The 20,454-nt window shown below is 36.4% G+C and overlaps 1 protein-coding gene across 1 annotated transcript in view; it reads left to right on the top strand.

Moving 5' to 3' along the window:
- Window positions 1–12,968: 12,968 nt before the first annotated feature.
- Window positions 12,969–20,454, top strand: part of LOC149804593 (uncharacterized) — a 76,911-nt gene continuing 69,425 nt past the window's right edge. The window contains exon 1 of the mRNA XM_089942045.1: window positions 12,969–14,591. Coding sequence (XP_089798171.1) covers window positions 13,927–14,591 — 665 coding nt within the window. The 5' untranslated portion in view covers window positions 12,969–13,926. The remainder of the gene's footprint in view (window positions 14,592–20,454) is intronic.

Genomic DNA, 20,454 nt, shown 5'->3' with positions numbered 1-20,454 from the left:
ATTTCATATATCATACTGCTAAAGACATCTATTTAATTAATGTATCTTTGATCGTCTTCATTACTACTACTATATTAGCTTATTACATCATGATCGTTATTATCATCAGAGTAATCACTCGCTTCATCATCCGTACTAAGTGGCCTAGTCAACGTTAGCGATTTCATTTTTTTTCCTGCGCAGTATCATAAAATAACTGTTCACGTTTTTTATTGGGGCTTTTATTTTTTGGTCTATCAGTCATTGCGTTTACAAGATAATTTATAAGTCGATTAATTTATCAAGATATACCGGATAAGTTTTTGAAAAATCATGCAATTGGGACCCCTTTGACAAACCTGTCTGATGCATTTAAACGAAATAGTAATTTAATCTTTTCTGAAACGTTAGAAACATTCCATTGCGCTGGTAAAATAATCCCGGAATTTTAAAAATTTATAACTTCGTTCAAAATAATATGTGCGTCAATCTGTTATTGGTTTGCCATTTATCTAATATACCGAGGTGATTGTATAATATAATATTACGTCACAATCTGTCAAAGTCAACATAAATAGAGAAAATAAAGGTGCACACATATTGTCAATATAATAGTTTACACATAATATAGGGTCGATCAATAATTTTATTTCTGCTGTAGTCGCATAGAACAAGAATTTCAACGCGTGTGTGTGTGTGATTTGTGTGTGATTTGGATTTTTAACGTAGCTTTAAAAAAATTTCAGTCATATCTCTACGATGTCTGCAGTATGGCAGTTTAAAGTAACGTCTAGCACTGGGGCATCATGCCGCAGACATGTAGCATTATGTCCCACCCAGTCACATTATCCTGACACCAGGCCGACCAGTCCTAATACTAACCTCTTAATGCTGAACGCCAAGCGAGGCAGCTGTTAGTACCATTTTTGTAAGTCTTTGGTATGACTCGGCCGGGGATCGAACCCACGACTTCCCGCATTTCAAGGTATGTAGTATGTTCACAATCAATCGTATAGTCCTGATTGCCAGGAGATTTTGCTTTGCAAATCCTTTTTATATCCAATGCGCACAGGTGAATAGATACGTAAACACATTAGTGGTTATGTATCTTTTATTTCGTAACGTACAATAAAGTAAATAACTAAAATTCATCTTTGCTCCACCTTAATAAATAATATGAACCACAGGAACTATATGAAATTCGCTGCAACGCAAGTGGGAGCGTGTTGATGTGGCTGGCTCTGTTGTTGGCGCGATTAATTTGTATTGTTTATTATCTCACAGCGCATACACTCACGCGTGACTATAGATGTAAGAGTAATAAAGTCATGGGATATAGAAGGAGTTCATCTATTTCAGGCATCCAAATCTAAAAGCCATATAGTGATACTACGTTGTGATGTTGTCAGCTTAAGTTTCAATCTTTTCGGTTAAAACTGCCAAATCGGAGACTTTTTAACTTCATACGATTGAAGAAAAATTCTCTTCTCTATCAATTTATCTGGCGATTTTGTTATAATTTAAGACAGTTTTGTTCTTCACCTATTTAAATTCAAGTTGTAACTATAGCAATATTGCTTCACAAAAAAAAAGCCGACGTCCTGTATCTGTTTTTGTCGTGTCCTTCTTACAACACAAATTTCCAACACCTGCATGGAGCTGTAGGTACATTACTGTGCATTTCTCAAGAAGGAATTCGAAGAAAATCTGATCAGCTATTTTTTTATTTACTTTACCTATTAATTTGGTACACATGATTTCTTTCCGAAACTTGGCGTTCACTCTGATTGTATAGTTTCGCATTGGAACGCTGAGGTTATGATATCGAGCTACGTATAGAAAATACATGTATTCCTATATAGAGAGTATATTTACTTGTATCGAGTGAGTAAAAGCTATATGTCATCGATAGGGTGAAAACGCAAAAGTTTTTCATGCAGGAAATTAAATATATACGTTATTCAATCGGTACGAAGAAAATGTTCTTATTGTTTAAATCAAGAGCTTTAGCTTGTCACGTGTATAACATATTGAAAAAGCAGACTTTTATCTTAATGCCAGATGCTTTTACCATTCATGTGTAGCTGTGTTTTGTGTACATTTGCACAAAAATATGAGTAGCAACCGAATTCACTTTTTTTTAATTCAAGTTTAAAACGCACATTCAAAAACTACAATAAAAGATTGGGGGAGTCAAACGTTGTACACCTTCGTGACAGGTCGCCACTAGACCAAGCAGTGCAATTATATGGTAATGTTATTCTATGGTTATAATGTAATCGATGTAATCTATGTTTATTCAGTGGAGTGAGCAATCAAATTGATAACCATTCCCAGTGAATTATCAAAATTAAAATCCACCAGATCACGAACTAGCATTACTTAAACTATGATCTATAAATATATTTTACTCTCAAACTAAAATAGCCGGTCACATATGCCAATAGTAGTCTCATTTCGGATGTTTACTCCTAACACTAATGACCTTATAGTTTGATGGCAGATTGATGTAAGTATACTGACATAATGTTTAAACTGATAAATTGCTGAGTTAATTCGTTTACATTTAAAATGGTATCTGCATCGTTCATTATAGCTAATTAAGATTTCATTATAAACTGTAAATGTGAATTAGCAGTGCCGCACAAACAACAGAACTGTTTTTATCTTGCAAGAATTTGACAAGAAAACAATTGAATAGGAAATTAATATATTTTTTTAAAATGCGTGATCGCTACAAAGAGTGCGCACATTTGGCGTTAAGACTTTTTTCTCACTATTTACAACTATTGTATTTACTCGGGCAAGAAGTTATACCAATCTGATTTAAAACAAAAGAATTCAAGAAAAAATGTCCAGCAGATCATATTGTCAAAGTCTGAGTTTGAGACGGAGTGACTACTAAAAGGTAAATTCTCCGGCTCACACGTTTCATAATATTCAAGCCATATATTAGAACTATTATCTCCTATGGCGTGCCTTTACAGGATCTAACAACATATCAAAATAATAATTTTGTTTTGGCGATCTTCATATCGACTTTCATCGTCGCGAGCCACGGGCCTCAATCCGCTACGCTCCTTTTATCATTCATGACTGCTGTGCTGCTATATACTTGTTTATCATGAGTTCGAGTCAAAGAAAATACGCCCTCAACAATACAGTGTAACAATCTTTCACACATAAGTGAGAGTGCATGTTTTGTCTATCGATAAGTGACTGTGTTTGCTACATGCTATTGACAAGCTTTTAATTTTTTTCAGTCAGGCATGACAAAAAGAGGATAACGAACTATTTTAGGTTATTTCATAGAAACAAACGACTGAATTACTGCGCTCTCAAAATATACATATACATTACCTTTACATTTTATTTCCGAAACCTATACTCCGTAAGGTGTAAAATTGCCACTATGACAGAAGCCCCCTGACAGGATTAGGACAAAATCTCCCAAGTACTAAAGCCACTCAGGCTGAGGATAAAAGACCCCGTCCCTCCTTTACCTTTATTGAAATAAAATAATTATATTATGGTTTTTGTTAAGAGCCTTGGAACTCTGGATTTAACAAACTTGTTGGCTACAGTCATCTTGACATTTGGATCCCTATCATCTGCATACAGAAATACGTCATCCTCACTACAACAGGATGCCATTGGGAAATCATCACATAACTATGTCCACCGAGCCTTTGAGGACCTGCAGATGCAGCTGTACAACCTCTGCAATGACTATGAAACGCCGCAGGAAGCACCTACCAAATTTCAAACTTGGGCTAGGCCATGTTATACGTTTTAAATAACAGTGTAGTGATACAAATTTGATTAGTTACATGATTGCCGTAAGTATTCGCTTATAAGTAAATCCAACTTCAAACTGCACATACACAGAGCTATGCCACAGCATAATGCGCTGGCAGATGTGGGTCTGTGCAGTTTGATGGGAGTAATCAGAAGAACACATATCATAAACCCTGATCTGCAGGATCTTTGCTGTTTGAAGTTTGGTTCGACTTATAAGCGAGTAGATGCGCTACATCATAGTGTGAGATACATCATAGCGTGAGATACACAGACGGGTTCAATAACTTAGATTGTTTTCTTTGATATTTATAGTCCTAATGTTATGATTGTTAGTGACATAGATAAAGATCATGCTACTTTTTAAAAATTTTAGACTATAAAAATGGGTACGTGAAATAAACCTCATTCGTATAACAATATAACAATAGGGAGCGGGTCATATTTGTTGGGCAGGGGATTTCCAATAGCACAGTACACTCGGTTTCATTATAATAGTCAGTTGTTGCGAGAATTATATTACTTCTTTGTGACTGGTTATTACTGCTTGAGCCTTCAGTTCTCACAAAGGTGCGATAAATATGACACAGAAAATGACATGGTTTTCATATTTCTTCAGCAAACAATTCCAGGAAACGGAAAAGTCTTTGACAAGTTTGTGTAACATAAGATCAGGCGAAGTGTGTCTCTCGTACGAATTACGCACACTCATACACCCACACACAGAATACGGCGAATATTTCGTGACGATAAATATCACTTGCAAAATCGATTAGTCATGTAGAAATACAAAACGGATGAATATTTGCTTTAAATATTTATGAAGATTCTTTCAAAACATGATGATCGGATATTACAGAGATTTATGAAGTGCTAAGCTAGGCCCCGTTGGGATTTAAAAATACAAAAACAAACTCCCTGTTCACTGCTTATAGATGACTAAATCTTATCCTATCCATCAATTGCAGGATTTAAAATTATTGGGATATGTTTGACCTGCACCTTTTGACATGGCGATATATTCGAGAATTTAAGCCTAGTCTGAGATATGAACTTGATGAAATGGAATTGTGTATAAAAATAATTATTTTCTTATTCACCACGCAGAAATATATATATATATATATATATATATATATATATATATATATATATATATATATATATATATATATATATATATATATATATATATATATATATATATATATATATATATATATATATATATATATATATATATATATATATATATATATATATATATATATATTGAGAGTAATTATTATTCCCGCCCTTTAACAAAGCGTCCTGGAATCATTCAGCATGTACTTACATACGCACTAAGTGTATCACAAATTCCCTTAGTTCTGGACAAAAGCCCATGTAAGACAAGAGCTCCATACGACATAAGCTTCCTGATTGTGGTAGGACAAAAGCTCTTATGAGAAAACCATCTTAGTGTAGGACAAAAGCGCCTTGATCTCTGATATTGACAGTATTATGTTTTTACATTGTTCATTTTATATAAATGTGCATGTATTTGATTGAGATTTTATTTATCTCCTATAATGACTAACATACAGTTTAACAAACCGTTCCGGTGGCCTAGCGGTTAGAGCTTCCGCGTCGGATGCGGGAGATCGGAGGTTCGAACCCCGGCCGAGTCACACCAAAGTCTTCTAAAAAATGGCACAAACAGCTGCCTCGCCTGGCGCTCAGGATTAAGAGGTGAGTGTTGGGAATGGTCGGCCTGGTGTCACGATAATGTGACTTAGTGAGACATCATGCTACATGTCTGCGGCATGATGCCCCAGTGCTACATCAGCCAAAAATGATGGAGGTTTGGCTTTGGATTGTTTTCAAAGTGAAATTCCAAAGTTATCGCTGATAATCATCGTATTTTTTGCGACTGTAACAAAGTATTTGTTTTAGCAACCACCTTGCTGCAAATTTACTGACGTTGATGGAAAATCATTCATTAGCCTAATAAATAACCTCTCGATTGTTTTGTTTTACTTCTTCGTTTACGTCATTTTGTAGCTGTTTCAATTCGGATTAAAAAGTGCAACAGCCTTCCAGAGATTTCTTTACATGTTGTCGTTCTCTCATACAGTTCATCGTTCAGTATTGGTTGTAGTTCGGATATGTTAGCCCAATCCACACTTTGGTGAATGGATCAGATATTTTAGTGCTTTGTCCTAGCGACATCTATTGGATTTCACGAGTTGTCTCCCTTAGTATGTAATGCCGGCTAACCAACCGCGTGTACATCGGCCAAAAATGAATTATACAGAGTTAGTCATTGTTGGACTTGTGAACATATCAATAGGTATTTGTATATTGTATGTGTCGTTATAATACGTAGGGTAGGAATTGCGTATGATTGTTGTTGATGATGAGAGTTAACTATATCGAGAAGTTAATAATTAGGGATGTGTATGCATGTATCAAACGTCATTGAAACGTAATATTGTTATTGTTATATCACAATTATTGTAGAACCAAGCGGGCATGGAATATTTAAATGCGAGTATGTGAGTTGACCTGATATTTTATTTGCCGTAATTCTGGTGGAAGGTCTGTGAGAGTGTAGTTCTCCCGAGATTAGAGCAAGGAGACCAGATTATACGTCCCTTCTAATTCCACGGGAAGCTTTCCGGGTGGGAGCGAGAGGTGACACCGGAGAATCGGGGAGAAGAAAGACACGTTGAGATCACGTCTATTATGACGTAAGCAGTTGGGAGGATGCGTAGTACCGGGAGGAAGCGTAGAAGCGTCACGGAAGTCATTTGTTATATAGGTTATCATTTAAAAACGATATCTAAAGAGGGACCATAAAGCTTACTATATACCTGACACCCTGTAAAAGACACTGTGCTGATATTACAAAGCTTGCTGATCCAAATAGGAAGTGTTCACAATGAATGCTACTTTTTAATCGATATTTTATTTTCGTCGCGGAGCTTGGCTTTGGATTGTTTTCAAAGTGAAATTCCAGCTCCCATATAGCTTGAAAATAAAATATTCTTGCTCTCACATTTGTAGAAAAGGAAAAGAACTAATTATATTCATTATATTGTGTGACAAGTATAAAAGTAAAAACAAGCATGGTTGGAAAGAATATCCCATACCTCCGCACCGCTGCCGAAAAAAGAAACATTTGGTCCCTGGGTCACCAAAGGTCAACTTATTATAATGCTGTGTAATCATATCTATATCTGCACCAACTGCATAAAACATTCACTGAACCTAGAGTTATTGACTTCAATCCAATCTTTTCTGAACCTAAAAATTCTTTTTTTCATCTTTGTGGTCTTGCTTGATTCCGTTAATCAGACATTCTACCATGCATGGAAGACCAGTTTATTGAACAATTTTGACAGCAAGGAGTATTAGAGAGGCTTAAGCCACAAAGGAACATGAAGATTGTTTTTGTGTTGATAGTTATTTACAAACTCAGCGTACAATGAATACCTACGGGAAAAACTACTATAGATGATAATCTTTCTGTCTTAATATGCGTACTTTCTTAAACCCGCATAAAATATCTCTAACAACCAGTCACAACTATCCTACGACACCCTACGAAGGCACCATAGGCATGTATTTATCGTATGACAGCAAATCGTCACGTAAACGATGCCAAGTATAGTTCTTATCAGAACCACGTCATGGGCACCATTTATACTGTTTATCTGCTCTGAACAAGATTATTGGAAATGGGATTGGAACCTTTATCAATAGCAGCCGAGCCACAAAATATGAATTTCAAAATATTAAATTGACTGGGAATTTAAATAATTAATAATGATTAATAATTCACCTGCATCGATATCCACCAGATCCGTGTCCATGATAAACTTCTTGCAGGTGGGCATTTAGATCTGCTTTGGGACACCCTCGATTGTCAACGGCATGTTGTTGATAAAGGGGTTATTGAAATAGTATCCTGTGGAAAATCAGTGTTGCGTGCCACATCCGCGGCGTATTTAGGCTGATGTTCCACGTGCTTCTGCTCAGGTTTAGCACAACCACGCGATAGCGCAGCACTCTGGGGTACACGTTTTCCATGTACTGCTAACGGATTATGTATTCGAGATCAGTGTGAGTCATGACGTCGAACTCGAGATTCCGTGTATAAGGTAGCTTGTTCTTGTTCACCCTACCGTACTCTTTAAATGTCACTTTAAATGCGAGACGATGCGAAAGGTCAGACTAGCAGTACGGTATGTGATCATTTAGCAACTTGAAACGGTTCCCAACCGTGGTAGGGTGGCGGCAACGTAATTGCCAAAGCCTACAAATATGCAGTCACATTCACGTTAAATATGCCCTGGTAGACCGCTTTGATCACTATCTTTTTAAGTCACTCAAAAATGTATGTAGACGCCCAAAATGTCGGCCTTTTCGATGCTAGCTTGCTCATTGCACTCGGGTTTGGCTTTTATCTTCTTCATGGCCCAGTTTTTCAGGATTGTGTGGTTGGCGTCAACTAGTGTTGCTATACCGCCGCTCAAAACAACTGCAGATGCCACTCTGTCAGTGCCGGGCACAATAATATCGTAGCTACCAGTGCTGTGAAATCGGGTAATAATCAGTTGACTTTGGTCCCTTGTTACGTTTAGGCTCTTACAAACGCAACAACAAAAGAGCGGAGACAACAAGCTCTGTAAAAATTAACAAATAATTTATTTCCCTAAAAAAAAACAAGGTAAAAATGAGAAAAGAACTATCTGTTTTATGAATCGAATCCAAAAATAATCAAAGAATAATCAAAGAACTAAAAAAAAAGAAGTCCTGATAATAAAATGTCATAATGAAACTGAATTCGAATCCCGATGAAATCCAAAATCCAAAATGGAAGGCGATGACGTATGATGTGGTCAGTGTCGTACTGATGTGTCAACAGTTCTTTGTTGAATAACAGAAAATAATAGTCCAGTGTTTAAATTCTGTGTACATTTCTATACCTGTCTTTGTCCAAGAATTAATTTAGAGCACAAAGTATTACCAGGGAAAATAATCTCTTGGAATCCAAATAATTTGAAAAATAAATTAAAATTTCATTCAAACTGGTCACAACAAAACACCTTTAAGTGTCAATGGTTTAAAGCCCGACTGACTAAATTTTCTATACAAAAGAGTTATACACTAATTTAAGACGCAAAATTGATTCCCATATGAGGGTCACATGATTATGTTTCTAGAACAACATAGAAGCTTTTTACATGCCTAACAAGTAACATCACGTACTCCCAGCATGGCCTAGACTAAAACCAATGATTTTACTCTGAGAAAGAAAATAAAAAAGAAGTTGTTTACTTCAACTCTTACTGATTTTGAATCAAGGTCAGGAACTAGGTCAGCATTAGATACAAAGTTTCTATTCTTAGGTGTTTACGAAAAAAACAGTCAGGTCAAACTAATTTGTGTAAAATGTCAAATCCAGTAAATAAAGTTACATTACATTAGCATGCACTGGAATTTAAATTTTTTTATCAAACAAACAATTAAATTAAATCAAATATCAATTAAATAAAATATACATAACACCTTCTACAACCAGACGAGCGGTTCAGTGAGCGGATTGGGTCAAGAATGTTTCAGTATTAACGTTATGTACTTAAATCATAACAAGTCGGAAGCGTTTGTAGTCCATATGTTAGAGTTATTTGCTTAAGAGCAAAACCTAGCCGAAAAAGGCTTTGCCCTTGAAAGGAAGATTTTTGCGCTCGTGATGTCTATCATCCCGAAGAAGATGAAATAGGAGATTCTCTACCTATCTCTGAAGAATACCAGCACCTAAATGAATTGCTTGAAAAACTACTTGAACAACGTTCGTCCGATATTATGCTACTCTCCGCGACTTGATCCAGGGTAACTGTTGTCGGGGACTTTAGAATATATAAATTTGATGTTCGAACAAAACAAGAAATTCTTACCCTAGGGAGGACAGTTGGAATGTACAAAGTTACGCGTTCAAACACTATCGTCAAAATCGTAGAAATCAAAATCTACAGGAACGCGTTAGACAAAGTCATCAAACGAGCTCCCGATGAACAGAGCACGAGCAGCTACAAGCCCAGCTTGCAGCTAAGGAGGAGGAATTCGATGGACAACCTCAGATAGCCTGCAATTTATGAGTAGACATCGCAACCAATTTACGATTATCCTGGAGCTTATAAGCCATGTTAACCGCGAGGATACAACCATCGGTGAGAGGCTGAGAATACTCTTCTGCAAACAATGAATCACTATAGCATCGATTCTTACCGCGCTGGGGCTCATCATAGGCACAGCTGTTTTTGCAATCACAAGAGGAGCCTGGGGCCTCAAACTGCAATCTCCAGCTCAACCACCTAAACCGGACTGCGTGGATGTAAACGAATGGGTGGAACGAGCATCTGAAGCGATTGGCTAGAATGCTGATAACGCTGGCAGAAAACACGATGGTAGCTCTGCTCTGAATAATCGGGTCAATCGTGTGGTTCTTGCTGAGGACTGCTATCAATGCCTTTTTCTGGTTGGCTGGGATGCTCGTGGTCGCGTTCTTTGCCATTTTTCGATCGCGCTTGCACGAGAATAAGAACACTAGGCGGCTTTCCCAGTTACAGTAAAATGTAACCGATATAAAATCATCACATATCCTTAATACAAGTGGGTGTTGCGGACACAACATCATGGCATTGTCATATTACAAGTGGGCGTTCCAGACATTCTAATAAAAGACGTCGAAACACTATTCCATTGACTCTAGGGTTTTTAAAATACCCAGCAATTATCACTAAAGACATGTACACTGATATACTCTTAAATTGTTTTTCAATTGCATTACCAAGGTACAAATACTTTGCATCTGACACTCCCTGGATGTGTTCTTGTCCGTTTGTCTTTGCAATTTCGTTTCACCTGATGTACAGACATGAACTTATTTGCACTTGTAATCATTTCCACTTGGAAACAGTATTGAACTAACATAGAACTCAGACTACGAATTCAGCTTTCTTATATATCAATGTCACCGTTAAGAAAACAAAACGAGGTTAATGCTTAGTGGTTTGTGTAATATAAGTGCCTTTCCGGTCGACTTAATATTTCAAATAGTTATCTACTATACAAGGAGATGTGCAGGATACCTTTCTGAACAGACGTAATATTACTTATTATAGTAATCAGTGTGGAGCACGTGGTATGTTATGCAACGATTCATGCATGTTTAATGCAACACTTTGTAAACATTTCCACTAAATAGCTTATTATGTTATTGCTCGATGAATGTTATCTTATTAAATTCTCATCCCTTCTCTGTTATTACATTCATGTCCTATTAAAAATCAACCCCCTCTCTGTTATTATGTTTAGGTCATATTACAATTACATTTTACGTTCATGTCTTAATAAAATTACACCCCCTTCTCTGTTATTGTAAATATGTCTTTTTAAAATCACACACCCTTTCTCTGTTGTTATATTCATGTCTTACTAAAATCACGCCCCCTTACATTTTATTACATCCTTGTCATATTATAATTACACCCACGTGTCTGTTATTACAGTCATGTCTTATTACAATTACACCCCATTCTCTGTTATTGGAGTCATGTTTTCTAAAATCACACCATCTTCTTTGTTATTACATTATGATTCGTGACTTATTAAAATCACCACCACCCCTTCTCTGTTTTTTGTTTGTTGTTGTTTTGTTTTGTTTTGTTTGTTCTGTTTTATTTTTTTTGTTGGTTTTTTTTTATGCAAATGAACTGTTCTGAAATCGTCTCAAAGCTTTATTCAGACTGTACCAGATATAATTTGTTAATAAATGTTCTTTAATTTACATTAAAACTACATAAAAGCGAAGAAGATCGTTGCATGGCGTAATGACATATGTGCCGGCTCTACAGCTAACAAGTTCAGTGCGCACATTTTGGTGGGGGTGGGGGGAAGCAACAGGTATACGCCGTTTTTAAAGAAACTATAATAAACCCTCCGAAACTCTGTTCACACTAAAATAAGTGTATGAAATAAAAATATAACGCCGTGTATACAAAGTTCCAGAAATTCCTTTTGGAGTGTTCTATAATTATATGGGAATTTGGGTGCAATACATGAAACATGTCGACCTTCCTTATAAGATGTTTGAGCAAAGTGCGTACATGATTCTATATCGTCATTTGTAACACGCAACTTCTGATAAACATTAATAATGCGGAAGTTATAGTATGAATATAGTTATATTTAGTTGGTGTGGGAAAAAATTTGAAGCGACGGTTTTAAGTAAGTTATTTGCGTAACAAATATGCATTGCCATAATTGGTGGAGACATACACAAATACAGACGGACGGACGTTCTGAATGACGGACATTAGACAAACGTACCCACTTACCTAGTTATGTACATTCGAAGCCAATATGTATGTGAATTCTTGAGCCGAATAAATTGTCAGTCTCTGCATTTCGTGTGATATATTTCTTCGGTGAAATTTTTCCTTTGATGAAGGGAATGGTCGCTTGCATTTTTCGAAAGATACTCGCCTTGTAAAGATATCATATCGTTTTTTTTTTTTTTTGGCAACGATATTAATTAAATCTTTCTTGGAAGAAAATAATTTTGAACACTCGTTCTGATTTGATTAAGTCTAATATAAGTGCATTCGTACTTGTTTAAGTCAGGAGTACGCCATAAATATGTTGTTGTTGTGGGCTTATCGACAGTTTAGCCCATGACAGGCTCCTACAATGATATGTATACAAGTGATTAAATGAGTAACAGGTTATTAGGGAATTTAACAATTAGCCAAATGGGTCAAGAAGCAAACAAAAAGGGACCTATCTAGATATGAAAGAAAATAAGCAAATGATGAAGTTAAAATCCACGTAGCACTGCAATTCGTATATATATATATATATATATATATATATATATATATATATATATATATATACACACACACACACACACACACAGAGGATATAATTTCCGTCACATTCCGTTAAACGTAACTCATTGTAGTGTTTGTATATGACACTGTGACACTGATAAGACATAGACATCATTTATTGGATTTTCCAGCCTTATACATGCGTAAATGTTGCTGTATTATCAGCCAATGTACTATCATGAGAGTGATACCGTGTTATCCGAGTCAATCCGTTTATGCAATATTGTAAATTGCTCGAAGGTGAAAAATGACCTTTCTTGATGTCAACAGAAAAAGTTCTTTCCTTGTTTGGAATGCGATCTGACGTATTAGAATAAAACTGTCAAGTGGAGTGATAGACACTAAATCTGAGTAGTAAATATATATAATCGGAAATACCTTATTGAGCTGTTTAATTACATCCTTGGGATATAGGAACGGTGTTGATGCAACTTGAGAGGCAAACTGTTTGAGCCGGAAGAATCTGATGAGAAAGAAAACAAAAAGCTAACGTGATTGGAGACGTTGACAAAGTCCGGTCCAGTGTTCAGGGCAAAAAACGGGAAAACACCTGGTCCAGCTCGTGTCTAATCTTGTTACGTCACAAAAGTAGACGTCACGAAATCCGCTCTATTTATAGGGTAGTTTTTCGTACTTTGGTCATTACAACTGAACGTGTTGCTAATGTCAACGAGCATGTTGCTCAAAGAAAGTTGCTTTTATCATTTACACTGAATAGATGAACGACTGGTGGAGAAGATAACCTTCCTTTTGCTCCATTGATCCTGGGAAGTTCGTTTTATATATTTTCGTGCGCGCGCAACGTAGAATAACTAACATTTGATAGATGTTACGCGGTTAATGATAGAAGAGTCTTTTATGCAAAACCACAAAAGAGTATGCATGTTGAGAACAAAGCATAGGAGGCATGCCTAAAATGTGGGCCATTCACAGATGCTAATGCGCCTTCTACAGTCAACCTGAACTTCTTGTCTTGGGAGTGAAGCTAAAAAGCCACAGTACGTCTATGTTACTCGAAACCATTGCGGTATAGGTACGCTTCAAGCACATTCAGACTCAAACCAATTTGTGCCGCTAACAGCGCGTGACTTAACGTTGAAGTTGGGAAGTTTATCTGTGGTTATTTCATCCCTGTAAACGATGGTGCCCTTGGATTTCATATGTCAACTGGCCATTGGTTATTGATATATATCAAAATGATGTTAAAATGGGCTGTCTGTCAATTTTAATGTGTTTCTTCAATCTGGTGTTTCTGGTAGTGTTAGTGTACACTTTTCCGTTTGCGGGAAAAGGTGTCCTTTCAGAAAGTTTTGTGAAGAAATATGATAAACAAAGAAGAAGCACCGTCGAATACGAAACGAATAGTTACTCAATGGATAGAAGAGATTTTAATATTTTGGAATTATCCAAGGATTTCATTTTTGCCCCTGGTTTGAAAAGGAACCAGAAAATCGAAGGAGAAAACAGAAATGTTATTAAAAGTTATTCTCAAGAGCCGAAACGTGACGTTTTTGATATTCATGGCATTGTTTCAAAAGACGAAATTAACGAGTCCAGAAAGATAATGAATTTGGAAACAAATGATAATGCGAGGTATAATTCTGACACCGGCATGATGCCGAAAGGTTTTAGCTTTAATTCAATTTTGAAAGGATTTCTCAGAGAGACGATTGTGGTTCCGGAGCACAGGAAACATCAGCGGCACCGGAGGTCGTTTTTTTTCGGATTTCCAGGAGACGGGTTGTTCGAGGAAGATCCAGGTGATTTTGTATTCAGTGCTCACACATCCCCCTGCGATGCAGAGGATCGCCATTATTGTCTAAATGAGGGCACCTGCGTGTTTGTAGGAGCACTGGAAATAAAAACATGCAGGTAAGCTTGTTTTCACATTTTTAAACTAATTTTTTTCTCTGGTATCTGATACGACAATTGTTTTCTTTAATAACTTTGACATGAATTGGATCATACGTACATTATAACAATATTTTATAGGGCTAGCTCCCATTTACAACTATCATGATCACTGCTAAGAGTCAATGCACCAACTTACATCATTGCAACTTCTTTTGTGGGCATGTGTGAAAGAGAGGAAGATTTTTTATTAATTGTCGATTGACTGCTGGAAATATTTATTCATTAGGAATCGCGGTCTCTTGTTTGCAACCATACTGATATTTGATGATACTAGTATAGTCATTTTTGTCACTTTCGGCGAAGATCATTGTTACCCACAGCTTCAAGCTTTCAATACGAAATCGAATGTAATAAGTTCTAAATGTCACCATTGTATTTTGTAAGAAATGTTTGGGGAGGGCGGGACATTTCAAAGTAAACTGAGGTTTTTGTTTTTAAATTCTAAAGTAGCGTATCTGTCTCGGGTGCATAAAACCTTTCCCGATACATCTCAAATTATATGATCACATTATCTAACAGGATTATTTATCAGAACCTTGAATTACTCAGACACCCCCCCCCCTCTCTCTCCATATGTATGATCTCTTATTATCTAGCAATAATACATCAAAGGGACGGGTGTGACACATTAGGCTGGGAAAGAAGATCTCGCAACCCATCACTTCTGGTTTGCATTAGGTACTGGTACGTCATTGTATTTTGTCGGACGCAAAATGTCAGTATGCCAAATAGTTCCAAGATTTCCTCTTTCTTAGTAAAATCTTTCATTAAATTTAACCCTTATTGACGAAAGGATTTCTAATAAATGAAACCCCATTAAAGCAAGTCGTTAATCATTCTTATTTCACATCAGTTAAGACTTGATAGCTAATCTTTCCTATGGCTTTTGTTTACTCCCACAATCCCAATGGTGTTCATACTGCGCATGGAGACAAATATTTAGTGTCTTGCATAGGAAAGGAACGATCGTTTATTGTATATCCTGATTGGGCTCAAGTGCGAAGTTTTATAGACCATCACCACGTTTGTGTAATATGCGCAATTATTAGTAAAGTACTAGTATGCGTCAAAATTAATGACGCACGTTTTTAAATTCAAATTTTCAATATTCATAATTTGTAAAGTATACGTACATCACTTTCAATGAGAAACGCTTATCGAAAACTTGATGTCCAGTTTTTGACACTGAATTTGATTGATATGATTAAAAAACAAGTATATAATTTTTAATTGAGTTGTTTTATGAAGGGGGTATCTTAAGTTGCCCATTTTAAAAAAGGACCATGGTTCACATTAACATTAAGACTGATTGATCGATTGATTGATTAATTGATTGATTGATTATATGGAGCACAACCAAGTCCACGTAATGCCTTCATCAACGAAATGTATATACATATACTATCAAAATTTTAAAGTAGTGAAGAGATAAACATGTAAAACTGTTGAGAGCGCGCGCGCTCGCGTGTGTATGTGTTGCTTCACATGTACAAGAATGCTTAACTTCAGCTATTCGATACCGAGTGGTTATCGAGTTAGCAAAATTTCGCTTTACCACTCACAAGCCGTTTTAGCAGCGTTTAATTTCGTGCCGATGTTGCGGAGAATTATTTTTTCATTACAGTTCATTATTGTTTACCTTTTATAAAATGTTCGTGTTTTTCGTTTTCGTTTTTTATTTTTGTGGAAGACTGTTGTAAAATAAAGTCTCCATGGAAATAGCTCGTTAGATATAGTACACTGCTAGAGTCAGATGACAATGTTTAGTCATTTTCCGTCAGAGCTGTCAGTACACAGCACTAGCTAAGGATTGGGGCTTTAAAATGTCGTTGAATGCACTGGATATACTAATTTAGAAGAAGAAACAAAACAACATCTAATTGTTGTTCAAAGTTTAAGTTATGTATTTGAGACTAATACCAATTTCCTTATTATGGCTTTTTAGACCAGTAAGTTGTTCTCTGACTTTTTTTTCCCGCCACCAGTCATGTTTAAAGAAAAGAAAGACATCAAAAGCCTTAGAAGAGCTTGCTGGTCTAATGGGACTCGTCTTTAGGTTTGTGTTTAGTCAATTTCGAGACGAGATGGGTTAAAGATCAGCTGATGGAAAAACACCTGCCAGGTTTAACTTTCAACTAAGAGAGCGAATTGTACATGTTTAGTGAATTAATACTTCTGTATAGAAGCCGTTCGTAACTAGGCCCGTGTTTTAATTAATAGCGTTCAGTAGCATATGCTACAAACAGGCAGTATTTAATTGAACACCATGTGCTCTAAGGTTTCAACACACTGCATTCATTTAAATGATTTGACGTCATGTTTTCACTTCGGTGCCGAGAGAGAGAGAGAGAGAGAGAGAGAGAGAGAGAAATGTAAAATCGATGATTGATCCATCATAACAGTTTAACAATCAATTTTAACTTGAGACTTTTCTATATTTTTTCATCAACAGTTTTAGAGTATTTCAGTCGGTAAATATAGTCTACCTGTTCTAATTTTGCCAATTTAAATTATTCCCGAGCTCTCCACTGCAAGGGATTACGTAAAATAAATTGCAACACAGAGAACATGTATTATGGTTTGATATAGATATTGGCTTTCAAGCCTGTATTTCTTCATTCAGACATGACAATTAAACGAACTTCGTCTGGTTTACACGATTTCATTCTGTTTTCCCTGTACTACAGAATGCTAATTGCGTCCTCTCAACCACATATTGAGGACTCGTGTGATGACATCATAACGTTACATCATACAGGGTTACTGTTGGTGAAATGTGAGGGACTCCAATAGTAGAATTCACTCTAAACAAAAATATCCCGTCTCCGTGTGTTCTATGGCAAGACGAAACGGGTTCATGTTAGCGGTTACATTCTTTGTGTCCCGTAAAGTCGAAGTGTTTACCAACACGTATGTCGTCTCCCATGGCTCTTTATGTGTACTTGAAAACGAATGCTACATTTCTTTGAACCTGCTATCCGAACAGTCAAAACAAACAAATATAAGAATTTTATGGTTTATATTTTCTATGAACATAATAATTCAAACGCTTGGTTGTTTGAATATTCCGATCAATATTCGGTTAATTTTATTAATCGTCACAAAAAAGTGATTTCAAAGTTATAAACATGAATGTAAAGGTGGAAGTGAAGCCAGCTGTTGCTCTGAGATTTGAAAGAAACAACCGTGCCCAACAGCTATTTGTAAACGCTACGCAACAGCTTATATCGGCAATACATAATGCAGCAGCTACAATACTGTCCAGATTGCTGATAGTTATGGAATTTTGTTAGAACTTTTAACGTATTATCCTCCAAATAACTGAGTCAAGTTAGGAATTGTTGATGTTAAATATATGTTAACTGATACGGGTTACTTCTAGCGAAGCCGGTCATTGTGATAATATTACATCATGCGCAGATGTTTATGCGGGGGAAATTCAATCCAAACACCGTGCTGTCGTTGTTGTAGAAAACAACACGAATTGAACTGTGACCAGCATATATGACCAGATCTGCCGTTGCATAAAACATTGGCATATAAATATCTACTTAGTTGTTGTTGGTGGTGTAGTGTTTAACGCCATTTTTCAGCGCAAGATAGGCTATACATGGCGGCCAGTATAACTGGTGGAGAAAGAACCCTGGAAAAGCCAGAGAAGAACCACCGACCCATAAGAAGCTACTGGCAGGCTTTCTCACATACCCACGTTAGCTGAGTCTGAGACTCGAACCCACGCCGACAGAGGTGAGATGGCAGTGATCCGGAACGGTGAGCGCTTTAGACCACTCGGCCACTCGGGGCCCCTCTACTTAGTACAAATTGACCATGATCACGTGAAACCCCACTGCCACAATGTAACAGGATAAGTAAGTGAGTACAATAGTCAAATTCGACCCAATTACGAAAGTTACCCCTTGTAAGAACTCATCAGGCCTTGTTTTAAAATGTTCTCAAATTCTATCAAAGTATTCAAAGTTGGGTTCTCCCGAGATGGCGTTGCTTTCAGTCATTTACGTCGTGCATTCTTGTTTTGTTTTTTTTCTGCACTCGATGTTTAAAAATTTATATTTTTATTTACAATTCAATATGAATTGCAGTTAAAAAGAAGCATTTTCTTTTTTCTCTTGCTTATGACTACTTTGTAGTAACAATGTAGTTTTATGTACGAGGGATAGTTGAAAAGTTCTGACTATTTTCTTCAAAGTTTATGTTTCTTTGAACCTGTAAATAAAATAACGTTCTATAAAATATTCTACAGCTGCGCATACAGCACGCGGGACGCATACAGATACATGAGTGTGACGTAGCATAAAGAAATGGCAATGTCGCAAAGTTCCTCCTGTGGGTGAACGATGGCGGGTCGAAAATCCCCTTGGTGTCAGAACTGGGGTCAGGTTGAGTATAAAAAACAAATCTTTGAGAACTAGAGTCAAATTAAAAATCTACAAATGAGGGTAACTACAAGCACGGGTGTCGTAAAAATATCGAAAAGGAGACACAATTCTGCTAATGAACAAAGAGTATACCGTAAAATCCGGGTCTCCTAGGGTACTCCCATAAAGATATCAAAGCCAACCTGGACAAAATTTACATATGTAATTCTCTGTAATATCAATAATTGTGTGATTATTGGATCTGACACATTCCGCGACGGCAGAAAATGGTCAACACCGTTTGGAATAAGTTAAACTTCGTATCCCTGTAAATGCGCACTATTTATTACATACCCATTTAATCTTGCATGGCTGATGGGGTTTTTGAATATAGATGTTCGATCTGTGATTCCGTGAGTCCGTATGGCACACCTAAACATTTCGGTATCACACACCCAGTCTGGGAATATGTTTACAACTGGAAATAGTAAAACTCTACATATAACATATCGGGAATGATTTATTGCTATACAGCTTAAATTATTAAAAGCGCTTGTCATTTTAAGAAATGCAGTCATATGCGTTGAAAATTGCCGCTTTTGCCGCTGGGATAATGGGAAAGTACCGTATGTAGCGACGACCAGTTTATATGGACTTTTCACGTTATCTAGGCACATACATTAGAGTTAGCTGACGATGACAACAATATTTTAGACAGTATGTATGAGTTTTCAGATGAAGCTGTTGTGCAGAGTGACATCAAAGATGAGATAGAAAGAGAGAGAGAGAGAGAGAGAGAGAGAGTACTTTACCACTGAAATCTTGTGTTGAAAGACAAAGTAAAAGAAGCTTTAGGGAATCAGCTCAAGATATATAAATAGCCAAAGGGGAGGTAACAATGACTACAACATTTGAACTTAAAATGAGTTTGCTAACTGATATTAAGTGCTGAATTCTGGGCACAAAACCTTAAATAAAAAGGTATATAGAAACCTACGAACTACAGCATCTATACCTGAGGAATGTAGTTTAATTACTGTTTGTGAAATTTGCCCAGAAATTGGCTTGAAAGTAGAGTGTGTGTATTCAATAAGTAGAATGTAAGAAAAAGGTCACTTACTGTTCCAAAACCTATCTCCATTTGAGAAGTAAGGAAAAATAATCCACTTGATTATGATAGCAGTTTAAATTCCATTAATACAACGTTCTTAACAAATTAAAAACTAAAGAGCAAAAACCCATGTCTGCAATGCAGACAGACCGTAAACGCAGCTACACAGTATATAGCTAGGCCTAGCCCCACTTACGTACACGTGTTTTGTTCTTTTCAAAGGGTTTTACATGTTTTCCTTAAAACATCAATGCCTAGTTCATTTTTTTAAAAAGTATACATCAAACAATTTAAATGAAATGTGTGAATAAAAAGAATGTGTGAATAAAAAGAG

This window comes from Sinohyriopsis cumingii, chromosome 2 (genome assembly GCF_028554795.1).
Source record: "Sinohyriopsis cumingii isolate HCF-2022 chromosome 2, ASM2855479v2, whole genome shotgun sequence".
NCBI classification, from domain to species: domain Eukaryota; kingdom Metazoa; phylum Mollusca; class Bivalvia; order Unionida; family Unionidae; genus Sinohyriopsis; species Sinohyriopsis cumingii.
The sequence above is the reverse complement of the archived record's forward strand: the minus strand, read 5'-3'. Positions and strand labels throughout refer to the sequence as shown.